An 18,416-nucleotide genomic window follows, 5' to 3' on the forward strand; every position below is an offset into this window, starting at 1 on the left:
TTTGCAGGGCTCCAGCTGTTCTGTGCGTCCATGACATTAGGGTGGGGATTTAATGATACTCGTTTCTAGCTCTGATTGGCTGGAGAGCATTCTGGAGGTGCAAATTACCTTCGGCAGAGGAGAGGGGATCGAACATGGCCAGTAAGGAGTCGGTCTGTGAGGGTGGAGATGTCAGATGGTGTGCTCCTGCAAAGACACAAGAGGATACGAGACAATTAACAGTGAGTACTAAATCAACTGTGAATACACACAGCACAACGCTCATCACTGTTAGTTTAAAAACTGCTTTAGTTCATTGAGTTGAAAAGATAATAGCCTAGCCCTCTCATAGCGTGATTCCCTAACCAGGCAAACAAAGAGTAGTTAAGGCTTCAGTATAACTTTACATAACGATTTTAAGTGTGGGGGGTAAAACAGCGATTTAGCTTGGTGCCAGCTGTAGAAGTGACAGGGACTGATCACTCTGGCTCATGTTGTTTTGACCACATAAGACACACAGGAATGATGGCGCCGCGAGCCTCGCTGGGATTTGACACTCTCCTACCGTGGCCTGACTCCTCCCCATCTGGACTGGTCACAGAGTCCTTCCCTCCAAAGTCTGAGCTGCACTCTGACCGCAAGTCCTCGATCTTGTTGGGGATGTCTTCTGAGGTTGCACTGATACCTGCGGCACAAAAAAAAAGGAAAAACAACCCAAAAACAGTTGTGTTGACATTCAGGACAAAGGCAACTTAGTATCACCTTCACAGTGAGAGTTTCAGGGAGTCAGGAAAAGACAACACGCATGTTCTATGTTGCTCAAACAAAAGAGGATATTTTTTCTTTAGACTATGCTGTATGTCCTCTCTCAGAATGGAGCCCAGTGGGATCTCTAAATTGGTAGCGTAAGCTCCCATGGGTTCGGGGAAAGACACAGATAAGAGTGATCATCAGACACAGACTATCCATTGGCCGGTTCCCGAGGGATGTTTCCCAGTGGGCTGAGCCAGGAACATCACCGCTGGCTCCCTAATCTAGCATACTACTTCATGCATGTCAACATTACATGTCCACCTGAGCCCAAGGAAAAGACAACCAGTATTAACCTCTGTGTCATACAGAAAAATACCCGCTGACCCCCAGTATGCTTGTTAACAACCCTCCCAGCACCATGACCGCTCTTCACAAAAACAAGGAGACAAAGGTAGTTTTAGTACAGATATTGAACAATGCAGGTGAGGGGAGAGTTGGAGAGGTTCAATTTATACCTGAGACAACGCTGAGGCCTGGGGTGCTGGGTCTCGAGCTGACCTCTCTGACCTCTGTGTCGTCCGAGGTGCTGCCGACCCCTGAGCAGCTCTCCAGCTCCTGCAGACGCTCCTCCTGTTTCAGGTCTGGGGCCTCTGCAAACAAACCCCAAAAAATGTGTATGAAAACCCTTTTCTCGTTTTTAGAAAAAAAGACATCAGTGATGAGATGTCTCAGGTGTCACTTGAAGTAGAGATGAATCAGAATCTACATCCACTTTACTTTTGGCAGTTCGCTACACATGATTGTCATTTTCTCACTCCACCTCTTCCTCTGTTATGATTATTGGGAAACCAAGTCAAACAAAGCATACATTATCATGTCTTCAAACTGCCAAACTAAACCATAAAGCTAGTACGGCCAATTGTATGGCTACCCAATGGAGCTGTTGGGTCGAACCCAGAGGCTCCATACTAACAGCAGTACTCATTTGCATGCTCGTTAGTAATAATGTGTTGGTGAAGTGCTCTTCAGAGTGTAGTTTTCTGCTGCCTAGCCATGAAACAAGTGCTCCACTCGAAGCAAGCCTCCAATCGTGCTATTACAGAGCAGAACAGGGGCAGCAAACGGAACAAAAAGCAATCAAGACACTCATGCATGTCATTTCTGTATTGCACATATTGAAATGGTGTACTACTTCAATTAACATAAGGCCCAGGCTTTTCAAAGAAACACTTAACACCGTTAATAAAGCACTCTACTGATTTTCACAAAACACTAGTTTCAAACAGGGGGTTTGAGCTTGTAATCTCTTCTTAATAAAATGTTTGTATTGAATGCTCAGTGTGCAAGAACAGTCAAGAAAGTATAATCAATACTTAAACAAATGATGACCTGAGTGTTTACTGTCAAAACGTGATGTCAAAGACAAGACGAGCATTGCAGTGTTAAGTCTGGACAAACAAAAAGCTGACATGTAAAGTGACTGAGGACAGCTGCTCCCCTCATGATTCCCTCCCCACTCCTCCACCACAGGTGCAAACACACCTGGTGGTCCCTCTAAGGAAACCCTGAGCTGCCTTTTACTGGCACAGGCAGATCTGTCCTGAAAGACAGGCAAATGCACACAAATACGATGACAGATGTACGCACACATTGTTGGTATGGAACGCAGTGCACCTGGAGTCCCAGACCCCACTATAATGAGCAAGCATAAACTGCATGCCTGCACAGGCACATGTGCATGCAGACACACATTTGAGACTGTCGTGGAGATGAAGTGCAAGAATCAAGACAATAACAAGAGCAAAAGAACAGTCAAAAGGCGTCTGCATCAGCAGAATAAACCTGGCTCCCCACCTGAGTCGCTGGGCAGGACCTCCACGCTCCAGGCCTCACTTGTGGTCTCTGAGATGGTGGAGCCGTAGGGGTCCAGCAGCACTGAACTTGAGCCAGGAGGATACAGCAGGCTGCCAAGCATGTTCTCTGCAGCTGCCCCTGAGAACAGAGAGAGATAGACAAAGAGTTAACCTCTTTCAGCTGAATGAAACTGTTTTTTTTATCTGGCAAAGTGTCAGAGCAGCAAGAAGTCACCTCTGAAGTGGAAAAGTCATCTTGAAAGCACCTTTTAGTTCTTTACCAAAGACTCAAAGTATGTGTTGTTAAGGCTCTGCTGTTGATTCATATTCTGTAATTAGTTCTAATAAATTATTCAGATTTTAAATATGAGCCATGTGTGAACTTGAGAATGCAAGAAAAAACAGAAAAGAGGCCTTTGGTAGCATTGGTGGAAAATTGAGTCCCATGAACGTTCATATTTAATGCTCTGCTCCATTTGCGGGGATGCAACAAATTATTACTTTCATTATCAATTGACATTTTTTCATCAGTCTATTTGCAATTATATATAAAACAAAAGCCTCAATTTGGTTTTCATGATAAACTGAAACCAGCAAATGTATTTCCAGAAAATATTTGCTCAACGGATGACTGAAATAACAAATGTATTGATTTTCTTTTCAACAATTTATCGAATGATTCTTTTAACACTAAATGGCACTTTTACAGTATTTAATGTGTTAGATCTTAATTAGAAAATGTAACTGTTCCATCAGTTTAAAGCCTTCAGCACTATAAAAAGGTCTGACATAAGCAAAAATACTAAATGGTGCCTCTCTGCTGTGGAGATGGGGTTTCAGAGACAGTGAGCTGTGTATACAGAAACGCACAGAGTTGGAGGTCACATGTATTTCATGCTGAGACCCACAGGCACATATACCACTGTGCCAAGGGTCAGAGGTTAATGATAATATCTCACCCTGCACTGGCCCTCAGGGCCATGACTTTGTTCTGTTGATTAAGCCCAGCATTACTCACAACCAAATTACCGTTTCTCCCAACCCTCACACTAAGTCCTCAGCACAGTGTCCCTGTATCTCCAATTCGGAAGTTGTGATTTAACAAGGCGGAAGAATGCAGGGGGGGAGTCAGTGGCCAAGGCTCAACACCGAAAAGTCGGCCTGTGGTAGCCGCACCCCCTGGTACGTCATGCTTCCACTTCAGGGCACACGCACTCCACGAGCACACATGCATGCCAGCGCTCAGGCAACAGTGTGTACTGATGTTGGCGGGGGCCGGGCTCTCATTGGCGGCGGGAGAGCTCTATCCCGCTGTCCGTGTTTACAGTCTTCAAGGTAGGGGCGCAGAGTACTTGTCTTTCAGGTGGATGATTAAATGAGTGGCACAACAAGAAGTGAAACAATTAGAATTTCTGCCTCATTATCATGGTAATCTTATCAGTGGGATAATGAGGTATTAATGGATATTTAATGTGCATCTCATAACCCAATCCCTTGGAGAAAACACATAAGGAAATCGCTGTAAATTCACTTAATGATGGAAAAGTCCCCCAACGCCATATTCCGAAGAATGAAAAATGGTGAATGCAAATGAGAGGGAACCAAGGTCAATAAGACTGCAGGGACTGAGTGAATGTCAAAGAGAGAGAGAGGCAGGGAGAGAGTGAGAGAGAGAGAGAGAGAGCGATGGGCAGAGAGAAGGCTGTGAAGAAAAAGACTGAGGCAAAGGAGACTGGGTGATTGGAATCTGAATAAACTAAAGACTCAAATATTCTCTTTATAGCTGCTTTCCCATTAGATAAGCCTGTATTTTTTTCTCAACAGACTGTAGAACTTGCCCTCCACAATCTACTTGAGATTTTTATCTTACATAGCAGTACATTAGGTTTATACATGTATTTATTAGCTATTGCCACTGTGGTACTACGAGCCGATCTCAGGATGCACATCCAGAGAAAATAACTTATTTTGCATTATGAGTCTATTTTAAGATGTTTTCTTCTACTTGACAAGTGTATACTATCAATTTGAAGATTATTGCATATACAGTTAAGTCACTGGCAATAAAATCTACAGTATTAGTAATTTTTTATCTCGTCCACGCACTTCAGATTCAAGATGAACAATACCAACAGCAAAAGTATAATTACCACGGCATATTAATCAAACTGAGCAATGTTTATAGTTGCAAAGAAAATCATACAACTACATGTATTCTAAATACAAAACAGTTTATTAAACCTAAAACGAACTAAATAAGTATAAACATTGACCTAAATTATTAGTTTCAGGTCACATGTAGAAAACAAATTCTTGATGATCTGCGTTATTTAAATGCTGAAATGCAATTTAAATATTTTATTTAATAAAAGAAAAGTATAACGTGATAAAGCTACAAGGGTCATGCATGCGTGTAAAGGAGCCAGCGCTGAACTGAAGCCCTGCTTTTTGATGCTATTTCACCCCCATACCACAAGGTGATGACATTTCCCTAAATCTATTTAATGTAGCAGTCCCTATGTGCAGCAAATTCATTTAATAAAATGTGCAATGATCTCATAGGCTGTGTAGATTAATCAATTTGCTCGATGATGCAGGAAGTCAACGTGTACACATGTAGCTAACCGAGCTAACCAAGCCATGACCCCACCTGCTATTTCCTGCAGCCGATCCTCATCCATGTTAGGGTCGAAGTCGCTGCCGAGCACGTCGGTGCTCCAGGTTTCGCTGACTGTCTCAGAGATGTCCCGATCGTCTGTCAGTCCCATCATGTCTCTGATCTCAAACTTGCGCAGTTTATCATCCAGGTTGTCCTGAGTGGTGGCTGAAGAGGACAGATTGTTAGAAGAGCCTTCCATGTGGATAAGTTTATTAAAAAGGACTGACACATGAAGTTTTCAACTTAATGTTAAGCAACATTATGCCATGAATACACACACATACCCTGTTCATGCTCCAAAAGCTGCAGAGCCTCCACCCCGTTGCTGCCTGAGGGTCCAGCTCCAAGCTCAGAGACAGACTCTCCCTCCAGGTCCAGAGACGAGACTGAATTAGAACGATTGGAAGGACCTGAACACAAAAGGAACATTTAAAAACATACACAAGGTAACAGAATTTAGTAAGCTCTTAGATTATAGTGATTGTAACTGACCTTGTCACCTTTAAATATTTGTATTGGAGTTTAATAGTAAAAAGCATTATAAAAAATGCATTGTTTATTTATCCATATAACCGTGTATGACAAGACATAGTAGCAGTAGAACTATTCATAATCACAATGGTGCACTTTCTTTCCACATTTTCTGATATTGCTCTGAAAATATAAAAGGAAAAACCAGAGCAACCATCTGTTTGCCTCATGTTTTAGATTTATGTGTCATCAGACAGCAGACTGACCCTCTGAGATGCCTTCCAAGTTGTCACTGCAGAGGGAGAAGCGCAGGGTTTTGTCTGGTTTACCATGCAGTTTGGTATCATCAGCATGACTATCTCCCTGGGCCCCATCAGCCATCTGCAGGTTCAAAACCTTGTGGGCGGTAGAGACAGGAAGTACATGGTGAAAGAGCTGTCTATAGTATATTCTGTATGTCACTTTTGTTTGGTTGCAAACTTGCTTTACTTGTTAGAGGAAAACTCATTCAAAGACAGGAGGAGACAATTAAATATGGAGCAAGGATTCAGTTCTAAATGAGAATCAAAGTTTCTTATCCAAAGCACTAATAAATGCATGACACCAACTCCAGGAAGTCTTAGCCCCATGCCACACTGCTTACCTCACCTGTACTGGGTGGTCGCAGAACCTCCTGCTTTTCATTTTAGCGCATATGTCAACAGATCAAACAGTCTGCATGAGTCGAGACTCTGAGACACGGCTCGAGCTTCGCTGAGAGATTGTGTTGTTTAAGTATAGTATAATCAAACCCAAGGTAGACTATAGTTATGTATTATATACAGTCAATAAATTAACACAAGAGTGAAGGCCAGTAGTTTTCTGTGCATGTCCTTGCTTGCACTCTCTCCCTAAATTAACAAAGAACTAAATTTATAATTTAATAAAACTTTATCAAACTCAGTGTAGAAAATTAGGGCTGGCAGCAGCAGCAGCACTGCAGCAGTAACACTGTTGGTTATGTTAAGACAGTTCAGTGAGGAAGCCGTCAAGCACAGGTGAGGTGAATGGTGCGGGCCAAGAATTACTTCCCTTCAGTTGCAGGAAAAAAAAAATGGCGCTCCATTTAATTACAAAATCACCTCTCCTGCAAATGAACACATTAATTCAAGTCACATTACCTCATTCTCTGACATCATCCCAGGGACCGTCTGAGGACCAGTTCCTAGTGAAATCACCAGCACCTCCTCTGGCTCCGTCTCCTGAAGGGACTCTTGGGAGCTGGCCTCTGCCTCCCCCTCCTGGGCTATGTTGGTACGGCTGCGGCTACGAGCAGCTGTTGGTTTGGTGGGATGGAGGGAATTAGTAAAGAAACAGTTATTTTCTGATTGTTACATTAAAAAAACAAACATGCGTCACTGTGCTTTGATCTGGTTTGGATTTAGTTTGATTCAAGCAACACATTTAGAGAGTAATTTTGTGTCAGTAAACAACCAAACAGTATTACAGCTTTAGCCAAAAACATGAAACTCAACCAAAACTCTCATCTGGCATGTCACACCAATGTGTCGCCACATTTCCTGTAACTGTTTTTCATTATTATTCAGAATTTAAGAGGCTTATAAATGTAAGTAACAAGCTCTATTTCACAAACAAAATAGCAAAAAAATTAAAAATGTATTATTCCCTCTTTCATCATCATTGGTGTGACAATAAAGACGAGTGAACATGTTAGGTAGCAGTTAGTTAACAATAATAAAGGTTGAGCTTTCCTCAAATGTTAAAATTAAGTTTTTCAAATCTGAAAATGGTATTTACACTGAGCAAGGTTAGTACTCAGGAGCAGATACACACAAAAAATCATGGAAAACTTGGGTCATGATGTCTGTAGAATGCAAAAGATGCTAAATCTGCCATATCATTTAGACTAAATATTTTTAACAACACTACAGTAAACACTGTGTGTGTGTGTGTGTATATGTATATATATATATATATATATATATATAAATAGATAAATAATAACATGGAACTAGATTTGAGTTCATGAATTCATTCTGCATCAGTTACATTGAAACATGTTGCTCTGTGCGTGTGACCTGCTGCAACTGTTTGTGCAGGTCTGACAACACTGAAGCACTTCAGCAGTCTGTGACTCTTTAGCTCCATCCACTGGATGCATTTTAAAATGAAAAAGAACTAATCACAGCTACTGATAACTTCACCGAGGTCCTGCACTTGAATTGAATGCCTGCTCTTTTCCAATCATTTCAAGAGAAAAAATGTAAATAAAGAAATGTCACACATTCATCCACATCACACTGATTCTGGGTTAAGTGGATTTCATGAAAAATGTCTCTACCAAAGTAAAAATGCAGGTTAAAAAGAATGAAACAGTGTTGATCATTGAGCATTTTTAAGAGATCTGAAGCTGTGTCTGAACATAAAGACATAATATGATCAAAATCCTTTGAGACATGGCTCTGGCTAACACTACACACCCGGAAGTCAGTACATGGCAGTGCCAGTACAGCACAACTGCTGTTTGGAGCGGCAAAAAAGAGGTGATTTCTAAATTTGCAATTTTATCTGGGGGAAACTTAAAACTTTTAAAATGTGGTATCGGAACAGAGGCACAGATTAGCCTACTCACCAATGCCTAACCTGGCATCTTCAACATTATTAGAGGCTTTTCTGATGCTGGTACAGGCACCTCTAAAAATAGTAAGAGAAAAGAACAGGCCAAATAGGCTACTAAGACTAACTACACTAGTGTCTCCATTAGGAGACCGGGAGGGGAGGTGGAAGGCAGGTTAATTTCCCCACTCTACCTTGTAATGAATAGCCATATTCCGCTGAATGAGGAAGCAAAAAGGGGAAAACGTAGAAAACATAATGAGTGGAAAAACATCTTCGCGCTAATAATGAGCCAAAGCACTGTGCGAAGCAAAGCAAGCATTGTGAGAGTACTACGCAATAGTGGCGAGGCAGCGAGGTAGTGTGGTTACTGTGCGGCTAGGAGCCTGAGCTAGATGAGTGCTGACTGGGTGAAACAGCTGATACATGGGATAAGCTCTCTCCAGCTCTAACACAACTGACCAACTACCCACCAAAAGGGGCTACTAATGGAATGTGGGCAGACAGAGTGGTGCTTGTGGGGTCCCAGGATGTTATGGCAGCTAAGTGTTGTCCTGGTCATTCATTGGCAGCACAGGAGGAAAGGAGAAGGATAAGGTAGGGAGTTGGAGAAAGAATACAGAGTACATTTCATAAGAGTGTCAAGTCAAGATCTGTGTATGTATATGTCACATTTCAGAGAAGCAGGCACAAGTGGTTGGTTTCTAATTAAGGGGATGTTGCTACAGCATCATTTGTCTTGGAAATGCTAATGAAGGTAGTCTATGCATCTTTTCCATCCATTCCAATTAAAATTAGCTCATTTATATTTGGTAATTTAATTGGTTGTCATTTCTGTAATTGAGCCTCAATCCAGGCCATGCTAATTATCTTCATAACAAGCTGAGAAGGCGCTCATTAGCTTCTAATAACACTCAGGACTTTGACTAGCCATCACCACTCAGCTTGTTTACTTTGCTTCTCATTAAACAAAATATTACCCTTCTATTTACGAGTTCTTGCTTCAGATTTTGATATTCTTATGAGCAAAATATCCTTCAGATCCTCATATTTGGAAATTACAAGAGGTTGCATCATACAGACCAATCAACACATCAGCCATTTATTCTGAAAACCAGAGTGGCAGAAAGGCAGAGGCTTAGACGCAGTGCAGGTAGGTACCTATGGGGAGCCTGTTCTTCTTGTTGGCAGGAGTGGTAGCCGGGGAGAGCTGGGGGGTGTTGGAGGGAGTGAGCTCCAGACTGTTGCTCTTCACAGTTCGGGACTGGGGCACGTTGGCCAGCAGGTTCTCCAGGGCCATGTGCTCCTCCTCCCGGAGTTGGTCCCCTGCAGTCACACTGCGCACAAAGTCCACCTACGCAACAAAGGAAAGACGTTGTTCTTAAGATCATCACAGTAACTCATCGTTTGATGACACTGTGTGCTTGCCAAGCTCTTGTTCTTTATAAATGTAAGCTATTGCCTGGTACAAAATGTAATGCTGGTGCTACTTGTAACTGTGTGAATGGTGTAAAGTGAAGTACAGTTAAGCTCTCAATAATGATAACATGTGTAGAAACACAGAAAAGTTACAATGCAATTGGTCCTAAGAGAAGGATGAACAACACTGACTGGAAGACATGTGCTAAGCAAGATATTTGCTCTTCTGATCTTTACCAAAAGGACATTTAACACACAGCTTATATTGTTTGGTATTTTTGTTATTCTGTCCACCCAAAATACACAAACTGTGTACTTGAAAGTTCTTTTCAAGTGGTTTCAAAGAAATGTTTGCAGCAAAATCTTATCATATGACCTGGTTTGTTGAGAACCTATGATGCAATGTTATTAATCTTACATTTGGATATCGGTAGCAAAAGAGCTCACCATTGCTAGCAGCTGATCATGTGTAATATAGACCACAGTCCTGCTGAGGCCTTCTAGAAGGTTCATCGAGGACATGGGCGGGGTCTCGGCTGCTCTTCCTCCAATTACCACATCCAGAAAGGCAGCAACACAACTCTGGGGACAGAGAGCCAGAAAGGTGACTTAGCATAAGGAGACATTTCAGGAACTTAAGCCAAAATTAAAAGAAAATGTACACTGGTTACACATACCTTATCAAATTTAGACAAACTGCTTTTCCGCCTTGGATCTGCATCATCATCAGCCATTGCCAACTGCTGCAAAAGCTGCCCCACCTGTGTCACAAAAAATGATGCAGTATCAGTCTTCAGGAGAATGACTGTCACGTGTTCAAGTGTGAAGAAGAGTAAACTTACCTGCATTAGATTAAAGCGTGCAACTTCATTGATGGGGGCATCAGAGATTATACCATACTGCTCCGGGTTGACGATAGCTGGACAGATGAAGCAGGTCAGCAGCAGGTCTGTACACATGGTGCGCACCTCACCTACTTCAAGACGCTCCACACATGACAACGTCTTGTACATCTGGGACACAATCCAGCGCAGGCTGTGGGGGAAGCAGTAGGTGTTTTGCTTCAAGTAACCAATAAATTTGTTGACCAAAGCCACCAGCTTGGCTTCGTTGGCCTCCACAGCTGCCTGCACCCTTTGTTTGTAGTCATCAGAGCCCTTCTCTCCGAAGCGCTCCTGCTGAGCCGGAGTGAGGCGCTCTGTAACCTTGCCTGGGTCCGTCTCCAGGTGGTCTTCATCTTCCACCAGTAGCTGCATAATGGGTTCGTGGAGGGTGGCAGTGAGGAAGAGCTTGGCTGAGTACAGGCCCTCTGAGAAGAGCTTGAAAAGGATGCTGAAGGCACAGGTTCCCCGTCGCAGCAGACGGCGAGGGTTGTCACTCTCCTTCAGCTCAAACTCTACCAGGTACCGCAACACCTAGGAGTTGGCAGGAAAATAAAAAACGCATGTACCAGTTAAAAACATTTAATTTTGCTGAGAAGTTATAAAACTGTTTTTCTACTGTGTGACACTAGAGGGCCCCAAACCTGTAGCAAATAGCTCTCGTCCTCCTGCATGATACAGTTGCCATAAAGTGAGGTGAAGACTGTATAGATGACCCCGGGGGTGTGCTCCTGGTTCAGCCTCTCTCCTGCCACCAGGCAGGAAGCTACCAGTCTGGGGTTCTCCCTCAACCGGGCCAAAAACTCGCCATAGATCGTCTCCTGGAAGCCCAGGGTCTTGTAGCCATCAACAAACTGTGTGTCCTCCAGCATTTTGGCATGTTGGCAGCATTCGGCAGGAGAGGCCTCCACACTACAGACAAAGGTTGTTTCATTACTAATATGCATAATGTGAAATGTATTTTACCAACAACTTATTTTTTCTACTTCACAATTCCGTTTTAAATTGACATATATCCAACGTAACACAAGAACATCACTGTACTCTCCCTTTTCGGACAACTAATCTAAACTGTAGTAACTTGCCCGTTTAGCTTTTGAACTTCAAACACAAATCGTCCTTTTTACAGATTAAACCACCAAGTTACAAGTTCTATATGCTAAACTAGATCAAGCACATCCTGGCTGTACACCTATCCTTCCTTTTACAACTCCATGTCTAGGCCAAAGTGAATCATGATGGTAACTCTGACCTGGTGAGAATGAGACGATCGAGGTTGATCCTCTGCTGCTTGGCGATCCATGCGGCCCTGTACAGCCTCTCAGCTGTCTTCAGCACATCACTGTTGAGCCTCTGGATTAGCTGCTTTTCCGACCCCACATACAGCCGCTCCTGCTTCAGGTGGTGGGCCAGAGTGTGGATGTCTGGCTTCACCATCTTCACCAGCTCAGGCAGGCGAGAGGTAAATAACTGGAGCACAAAGGAGACAAAGACGGAACAGAAACAGGTAAATGACGTGAATATGTGGAACGCAAACATAACAAAAAGGTCAAATTACCTTTTTGTAAATGCCAGTCAAGTTTCAATAGCTAGTTAAAGTTTCTTGAGATAACTGTTAAGGGGAACTCCACCAGTTTCACATATAAAAGTAAATTTACTTGTCATTGACACTATTCATCATCTGAACACAGCTATATAGTATCCACTGTAGCTCTGGAGAAGCTTTGTACAGTCAGACAAAATGATCCTTGTTATCTTGAATTCATAAAGTCAAAACAGAACATGGAGTTTAAAACAGGTGGATATTTTTTCAGGAAGATAAATACATTAGCACAGATATGCGCCATTCACAGACATCAGTATCATTGTTGTTGATATGTGCTGATAACATATATTTATGCATTTGTATTCACAACATATGTTTATTTTCTGAATTAAAGTTCTGTATATTCAGTTGTTAAAGTTTTTTATTGAAAAAAAATTGGTTATTTACAATAAAGTTTTAGAGATTAAAATGTAAAATATCAAGCCTCAATGCATGTTTGTGTCATATGGATTTGATAACATCTTAGGAATCACTGCCAATTTTTATATTGAACTTTTTTTTCTCCCAAATATTAGCATTGGCCCCCAAAAATCTATATTAGTCAGGTTCTAGGAAACATAGAATCCTGTGTTTCTGGAGACTGACTCATACAAGGAACAAAAACACTAAATATCTCATGCTTCAAATATGAAATCCCGGCATTTTATAAACGTGGAATACCCATTGAAGCGTCAATGAAATAAACGGCAATGTTTTTTTAGCAGGCACCACCAATCAGAGTACAAAGTGCATGATCAGTTATATAACACTCTGCCAAAAAAACTAACATTCTGAACCAACGTTTGACTCGACTTGACAATACAGTAAACTTCTCTGACCACATTCCAACCCATGACACCACAGTATCAGTATTGATTCACAGTACATTTACAATAATATCTTTTCAAAAGGAAAAACAGGAAATAGTAAAGCTCTGGCTCACACATGATGCTCACATCATGCAAGGGAAGTGATCATTTGCATTCAGCGTGTTGCACACACTGGCCTGACAACAACAGCAAGAGCATGCTTCACAAGATGCTACACAGCAGAGTATGCTAATTACTCGTCCTCTTCCAGACACACACAGCCAAGACATACAATCCAAGTTGAGTGCATGAAATTTGAATGATTTCTCTGTGAAAGTTTTACACAAACGCCTCTTTGTAACTGGTCACTAACATAGCAAACACAGATTTATCCAGTGGAGCTGGGGCTGTGGGAAGAGAATCAGACGAGACTGGAGAAAGGTGCCTCAGAATAGGAATGACCGCAAGGCAGTGTCATTGTTCACAAGGTAACAGACAACCACAGCGTCAGAGGTGATATGCCTGACAAATCAAATCGGTCATGCAGATTCACGCATATATTGATGGTTCTACAATAAATTCCCTCGGCAAACCAAGAATAAACAGGGATTAGTGATGTATGGATGAGTGATGGATCTTTTTTGTTAAAAAAACAATATTAATCTTATACATATACTCCCTGGTTTGGGGAGAAACATGGATATAAATGTTTTCATCATAACGCACAACTGCTCCTCATCACATGAGAAATATGACACTCCTGCTGCAATCACTCAATGAAAAAATCAAGCAATCACCAACACTTTCTAAAATGTTTTAAATGTGTGTAGCTTCTCATCATTTCACAATATTACACTTTTTTTGTTGACTTGTTATGACTATGACTTGTATTCATTATTTTTTCACTTTTAAAGACCAAAACAATTCATTAAAAAAATGATTTTATGTTTATATAGACTATAAATGCTAAATAGACATAATAGAGGCAAAATAAATACAAGCTAAAGCACAGTGTGGGAAATGGTAAATGATGATCACATGAAGTTAGTGACTGATGTTTATCATTATCTAACAATCGGCTGATTATTTTCTGTATTAATAAACTGATTGTTAAAAGTGAAAAATGTCCACCATTAATTTCCCAAGGTATGTGAAGTCTTCATATTGCTTTCTTCTATGGGCAAAATTATTAAGTTCACAACCAGAGGAGGCAGAAAAAGCCACAGATATTCACATGTAAGAGGTTGAAAAGGGGCAAGTTTGGCATATTCAAAAACTGAAACAATTATTACAATGGTAATGGTATAATACAGAAAGGTACTACTCTCAGGAGTCAGTTCCACGTATGTACTCATGTTCTCCAATAAGCACATTCCTCACATACTTGTAAAGGAAGTGAAAGCTACTAGGCCATTAAGTGGCCTGCAGAGAGGTTAACTGCTATAGCCTCCAGTGTCCATCCAGTACTCTTGCATGTGTGGCTCACACATAGAAGCTACCTGGCGAGTCAGTTATGGAGAGCATTGAGGAACTCTAAAGCAGAAGCAAAACCAAACAGATTGTGAAGTGTTCAGACTTGTGAGCTGTGTGAGAATGGCAACACCTTCATTCAAGGTGACTGAATGTTCAACTACGGCTGGACGATACGGCCTAATATCACGATAACAATGTTCATATCAGGCAATAGTGCTAATTATAAGGATAAATGTCACATAATGGTTAAGTTCAGTAAAGACAGATTTTTGCTCCTGAGTGAAGGTTGTGGTTTTGTGATTTTCTATGTGTGTAGATAATGACAACAATGAACACTTGATAAACAACAATTTTACAAATCTGTGGTAGATCAATTATGTGTTATACCTCCTCACTATAGCCTTGCACAATGCATGAGCAATATGTCAATATACACTGGACTTTTGTTATATTGCTATTAATGAAAATTACATTTTGATAATTATTGATATTGTTTCATTGCCCAGCCACATACGTTCAAACATAGCATCCAACTTAGAACTATTAATATAACAATAAGGCAGCATAAGAGACAGGTGGCAAACATTTGAATTTAAAATGCCAAAGCACTTCCCAAATACTTCATGAAAAAGTTTATAAGTTCAAAATAATGTTTTCTTGTGAACGACAAAACAACACTACTCTTTAAAGGGAATGTATGTAAACTTCACAGCACCACAGTAAAGGTGTTTAGAACAAAGCCCACTCCACCCACTCCAAAAATCACACACTCTCTCACACCAATGCTTTTTATAGATATTGAAAAGGATTTCACTTTCTACAGAAGGTATTCACGGTTCTGAGCCAACATCCTCTTCACGCTTCCCTTCTAGATGATTTCTTACACCGCTCCACATACACGAGGTTCACGGGTGACACTTTCTACTCAACCTTGAGCGATAACCACACTGTTTTTGTAAAATCAGTTAATCAGTCACTAAGCCGGCATTAAATTTCTGGTTGGAGTATTCAGTCAGTTAAAGCAGATAGGGCAGAGTCGAGCACTGCTCTTTCACTTTCCCCGTGCAGATCTGTCCTGACGTGACACAAGCGCACCGATCTAGCTTTAAGGCCACTATTGCCTCACAGGAATGTTTAACCTGCGTCTACTGTCTGTGACACTAGAAGCTGTAGTGGTGGCAAAATGAAAAACAAAACACACAACACACATAAGCTGTGTCCCAATACAGTTGCTTCTTCCTAAATCCATGTTTCTAAACCTAATACAGCAGAACATTGTTTATGCTGGAACTCAAAAACTGTTTTTGTTATCCACCTAAATATGTAGTTAATCACTGGGTGTTATGTTAAAGACTTGTGGATAAACAGCATTTAGCAGTGACATGGAACACAGTTTACTAATTGTCTATGATGTCTTGAAGTTAAATGTTACAGCTTGTACTTTACACCCAGGTATCGTAGAACTTAACCCAGTTACTGACACTTTATCAGTTGTTTTGAGGGCAACTTCCTGACGCTGAACTAAAACTGCTTTCAGATAAGGGGCTGTATGTGAGAATGCAAATATTAGAGTCAGCTACTCTGCATATTTTCTGGAACGTTCCCTGCCATCCTCCATGTAAAATGTCAAAAGTCAGAGTGAGCTCATGCGAGAATACAGCAGGAAAATGTCCAGAAAATTCACAGTGAGCAAGTGGGGGCGTGTGGGCATGACGGAAGAAAGCCTGAAAAAAACCAAGGAGGATACAAATATCTCGGAATGGAAAGGGAGGTTTCATACAGGTAGAAAACACTTGGAAAGAAAACGAGATTCAGAAGCTTTTGGTGAAATGAGCTGAGTCCAATGTGCTGTTAAAAAAACGTTGCATTCAGCATGTGAAACTCAAGCATCATCCTCACCTAAATGTTCCAGAAATGTTCCTGTTGTTGTAAACACGTATGACTCTGACAATCTCCTGCTACATTCTTCATATGTGAAAGACAAAAGAAAATTTCTTAAAACTGCTTTAGAGATATTTCTGACTCTGTTCAGGGAGACCAAATAATCTGAGAACAACAACATGCAAGGAAATAATGAAGCAGTGACGTATTTACAATAACCATCAGGTGAAGGAAAGAGCATACAGTAGATCGAAGTTTTGGCCTGAATATAAAATGTTTGCGTTTTCAGCCTCTTGTCTGTTTTCTGCAAACCTTTCATTATCTTGCATCCTGACAAGAAAACTGCTGGGACATATTGTAAATCTAGCTACAAAGCAAAAAAAGTGGGTGACATCACACTTGAACTTCAAAATCATTCCACTCAAACCATGAAAGAAACCGGATTTTACAGCAACACAGACAAGTTGACAGACTGAATCTCATGATTAACATTAATCATAAAAAAAAAAAAAATCAAGAGAAACTAACTACTGACTCATACACAGACATGCAGATTACTGTCATATAATGTGTCACTATTCGTCTACTCAGTGGGGGAGAAAATATTACTCCTTAGGGGGTGCACAGATGGAATGACTTGCTTTGTAATCAAGCCTCTTTTTCATTGTTTAACATTTAGATTTGGAGTTCAGATGCTCTGTAGGTGTTTGAGTAATCTGTTTAGCCAAACACCAGCAATATTTATGGTGACATCAAGTAGAGAAAAGCAGCGGAGCCTCACATTTGACTTTTTTTTGCCGGATTACATCAGAAATATTGGACAAAACGGGAATATCATTGCCTCTATGCTACAAGCAGCTAACAACAATACCCAGTGTTTGGACATGCATGATGTTAAATGGTCCGTGTTATTGTATCGCAGGGCCTACACCCGCTGGATGTGAATGCTTGTGTTGTTAGGGACAACTTGAGACATTCCTTCCAGCGGCTCCCTGGGTGGGGTGGGGGTACGTTTGGCACAGAGAGTTTAATGTGCTGCTAATGTGCTCAGATCGTCCTTGACTGGACGGAGAAGTATCCGGACAGGATGTCGCCCGGCGGCAAACACATAAAGAGAGAGCTTTACATAATGTCTGTTGTGGTGTGGTTGTTACACTGAGGCGCCTCGGACGTACTGATGGTCAAATCTAATTCTCCCGTGAGACCACCGTTGGGTCAGCTAAAGGCTACGATGGAAACTGACACTAGACACCCAGCCGCCGTAATGGCATCAGCGAATAAGTGTTTGCACCGTGTTGCCACTGATTTGAGCGCAGACAACACACCGGGGAAGCTAAGCTAAACTAGCAGTCGGCTGCTAACCTAAACCAAGTTACACCCGGCTAACGGTCGCTAGTCGAGACGGGTGAGCTAACGACGAGCTAGTTAGCTACGTTAGCTTAGCGTCGGGGCTGCAAGCTCCCGAGTGGCCGAACGCGACGGAATAAAACGTGCTGACTGGAATTCGACAACTCACCGAGCGTAATTATCGTGCGCTGGTTGTCCTCGGTCTCTCCAAACGCAGCCGATCCGAGGATGAGTCGAGTCACACGGGCAGTTCGCTGGCGGTTAGCCGTCTCACACTGGATCTGCTGCAGGAGCGAACTGTGCTGCTGTCATTCGCTGTCATCACGAGGAGACACGCGCCGCACGCATGCGCGAGAGCTGCGTTATAGGGACATTTCATCGTAGTTCACGTTGTAGAAAAACAGGCCCACATATCTGTCGTGAATAATCGGTAATATTAGTTATGTAATAATAACAATAATAATAATTACAGACGTTTTTCTGGTTTAAAATCATACAACAGTTTACAATGGAAAACCTCACACTCGGGCCTTTGGGGGTTTTGTCAAAGTCAACTGTATTGTTAATTCTGCCATATATACAGGAAATAGACTAGATTCATATGCCATTTTATAATCAGACGGAACATATAAGTATGCAAAAAACAGAACAGATAAGTACACCACATTTTAAGCACTAAAAATATAGTAC

The 18,416-nt window shown here is 41.5% G+C and overlaps 1 protein-coding gene across 3 annotated transcripts in view; it reads right to left on the reverse strand.

Moving 5' to 3' along the window:
• The window catches only part of gapvd1 (GTPase activating protein and VPS9 domains 1), a 28,505-nt gene extending 10,457 nt beyond the window's left edge, over positions 1 to 18,048 (reverse strand). For 2 of the 3 annotated variants that reach the window (XM_035165651.2, XM_035165649.2), the window contains exons 1-17: positions 17,896 to 18,048; positions 11,884 to 12,101; positions 11,276 to 11,543; positions 10,593 to 11,165; positions 10,428 to 10,511; positions 10,198 to 10,332; positions 9,493 to 9,685; positions 8,805 to 8,885; positions 8,526 to 8,549; positions 6,876 to 7,030; positions 5,982 to 6,111; positions 5,529 to 5,654; positions 5,236 to 5,409; positions 2,587 to 2,724; positions 1,248 to 1,382; positions 545 to 664; positions 109 to 186 (exon numbers count right to left, since the gene is read on the reverse strand). In XM_035165651.2, coding sequence (XP_035021542.1) covers positions 109 to 186; positions 545 to 664; positions 1,248 to 1,382; positions 2,587 to 2,724; positions 5,236 to 5,409; positions 5,529 to 5,654; positions 5,982 to 6,111; positions 6,876 to 7,030; positions 8,526 to 8,549; positions 8,805 to 8,885; positions 9,493 to 9,685; positions 10,198 to 10,332; positions 10,428 to 10,511; positions 10,593 to 11,165; positions 11,276 to 11,543; positions 11,884 to 12,068 — 2,599 coding nt within the window. In that variant the 5' untranslated portion in view covers positions 12,069 to 12,101; positions 17,896 to 18,048. The remainder of the gene's footprint in view (positions 1 to 108; positions 187 to 544; positions 665 to 1,247; positions 1,383 to 2,586; positions 2,725 to 5,235; positions 5,410 to 5,528; positions 5,655 to 5,981; positions 6,112 to 6,875; positions 7,031 to 8,525; positions 8,550 to 8,804; positions 8,886 to 9,492; positions 9,686 to 10,197; positions 10,333 to 10,427; positions 10,512 to 10,592; positions 11,166 to 11,275; positions 11,544 to 11,883; positions 12,102 to 17,895) is intronic. The other variant, XM_035165650.2, reaches the window with a different exon arrangement.
• Positions 18,049 to 18,416: the final 368 nt, after the last annotated feature.

This window comes from Hippoglossus stenolepis, chromosome 9 (assembly GCF_022539355.2).
Source record: "Hippoglossus stenolepis isolate QCI-W04-F060 chromosome 9, HSTE1.2, whole genome shotgun sequence".
Classification (NCBI taxonomy): Eukaryota; Metazoa; Chordata; class Actinopteri; order Pleuronectiformes; family Pleuronectidae; genus Hippoglossus; species Hippoglossus stenolepis.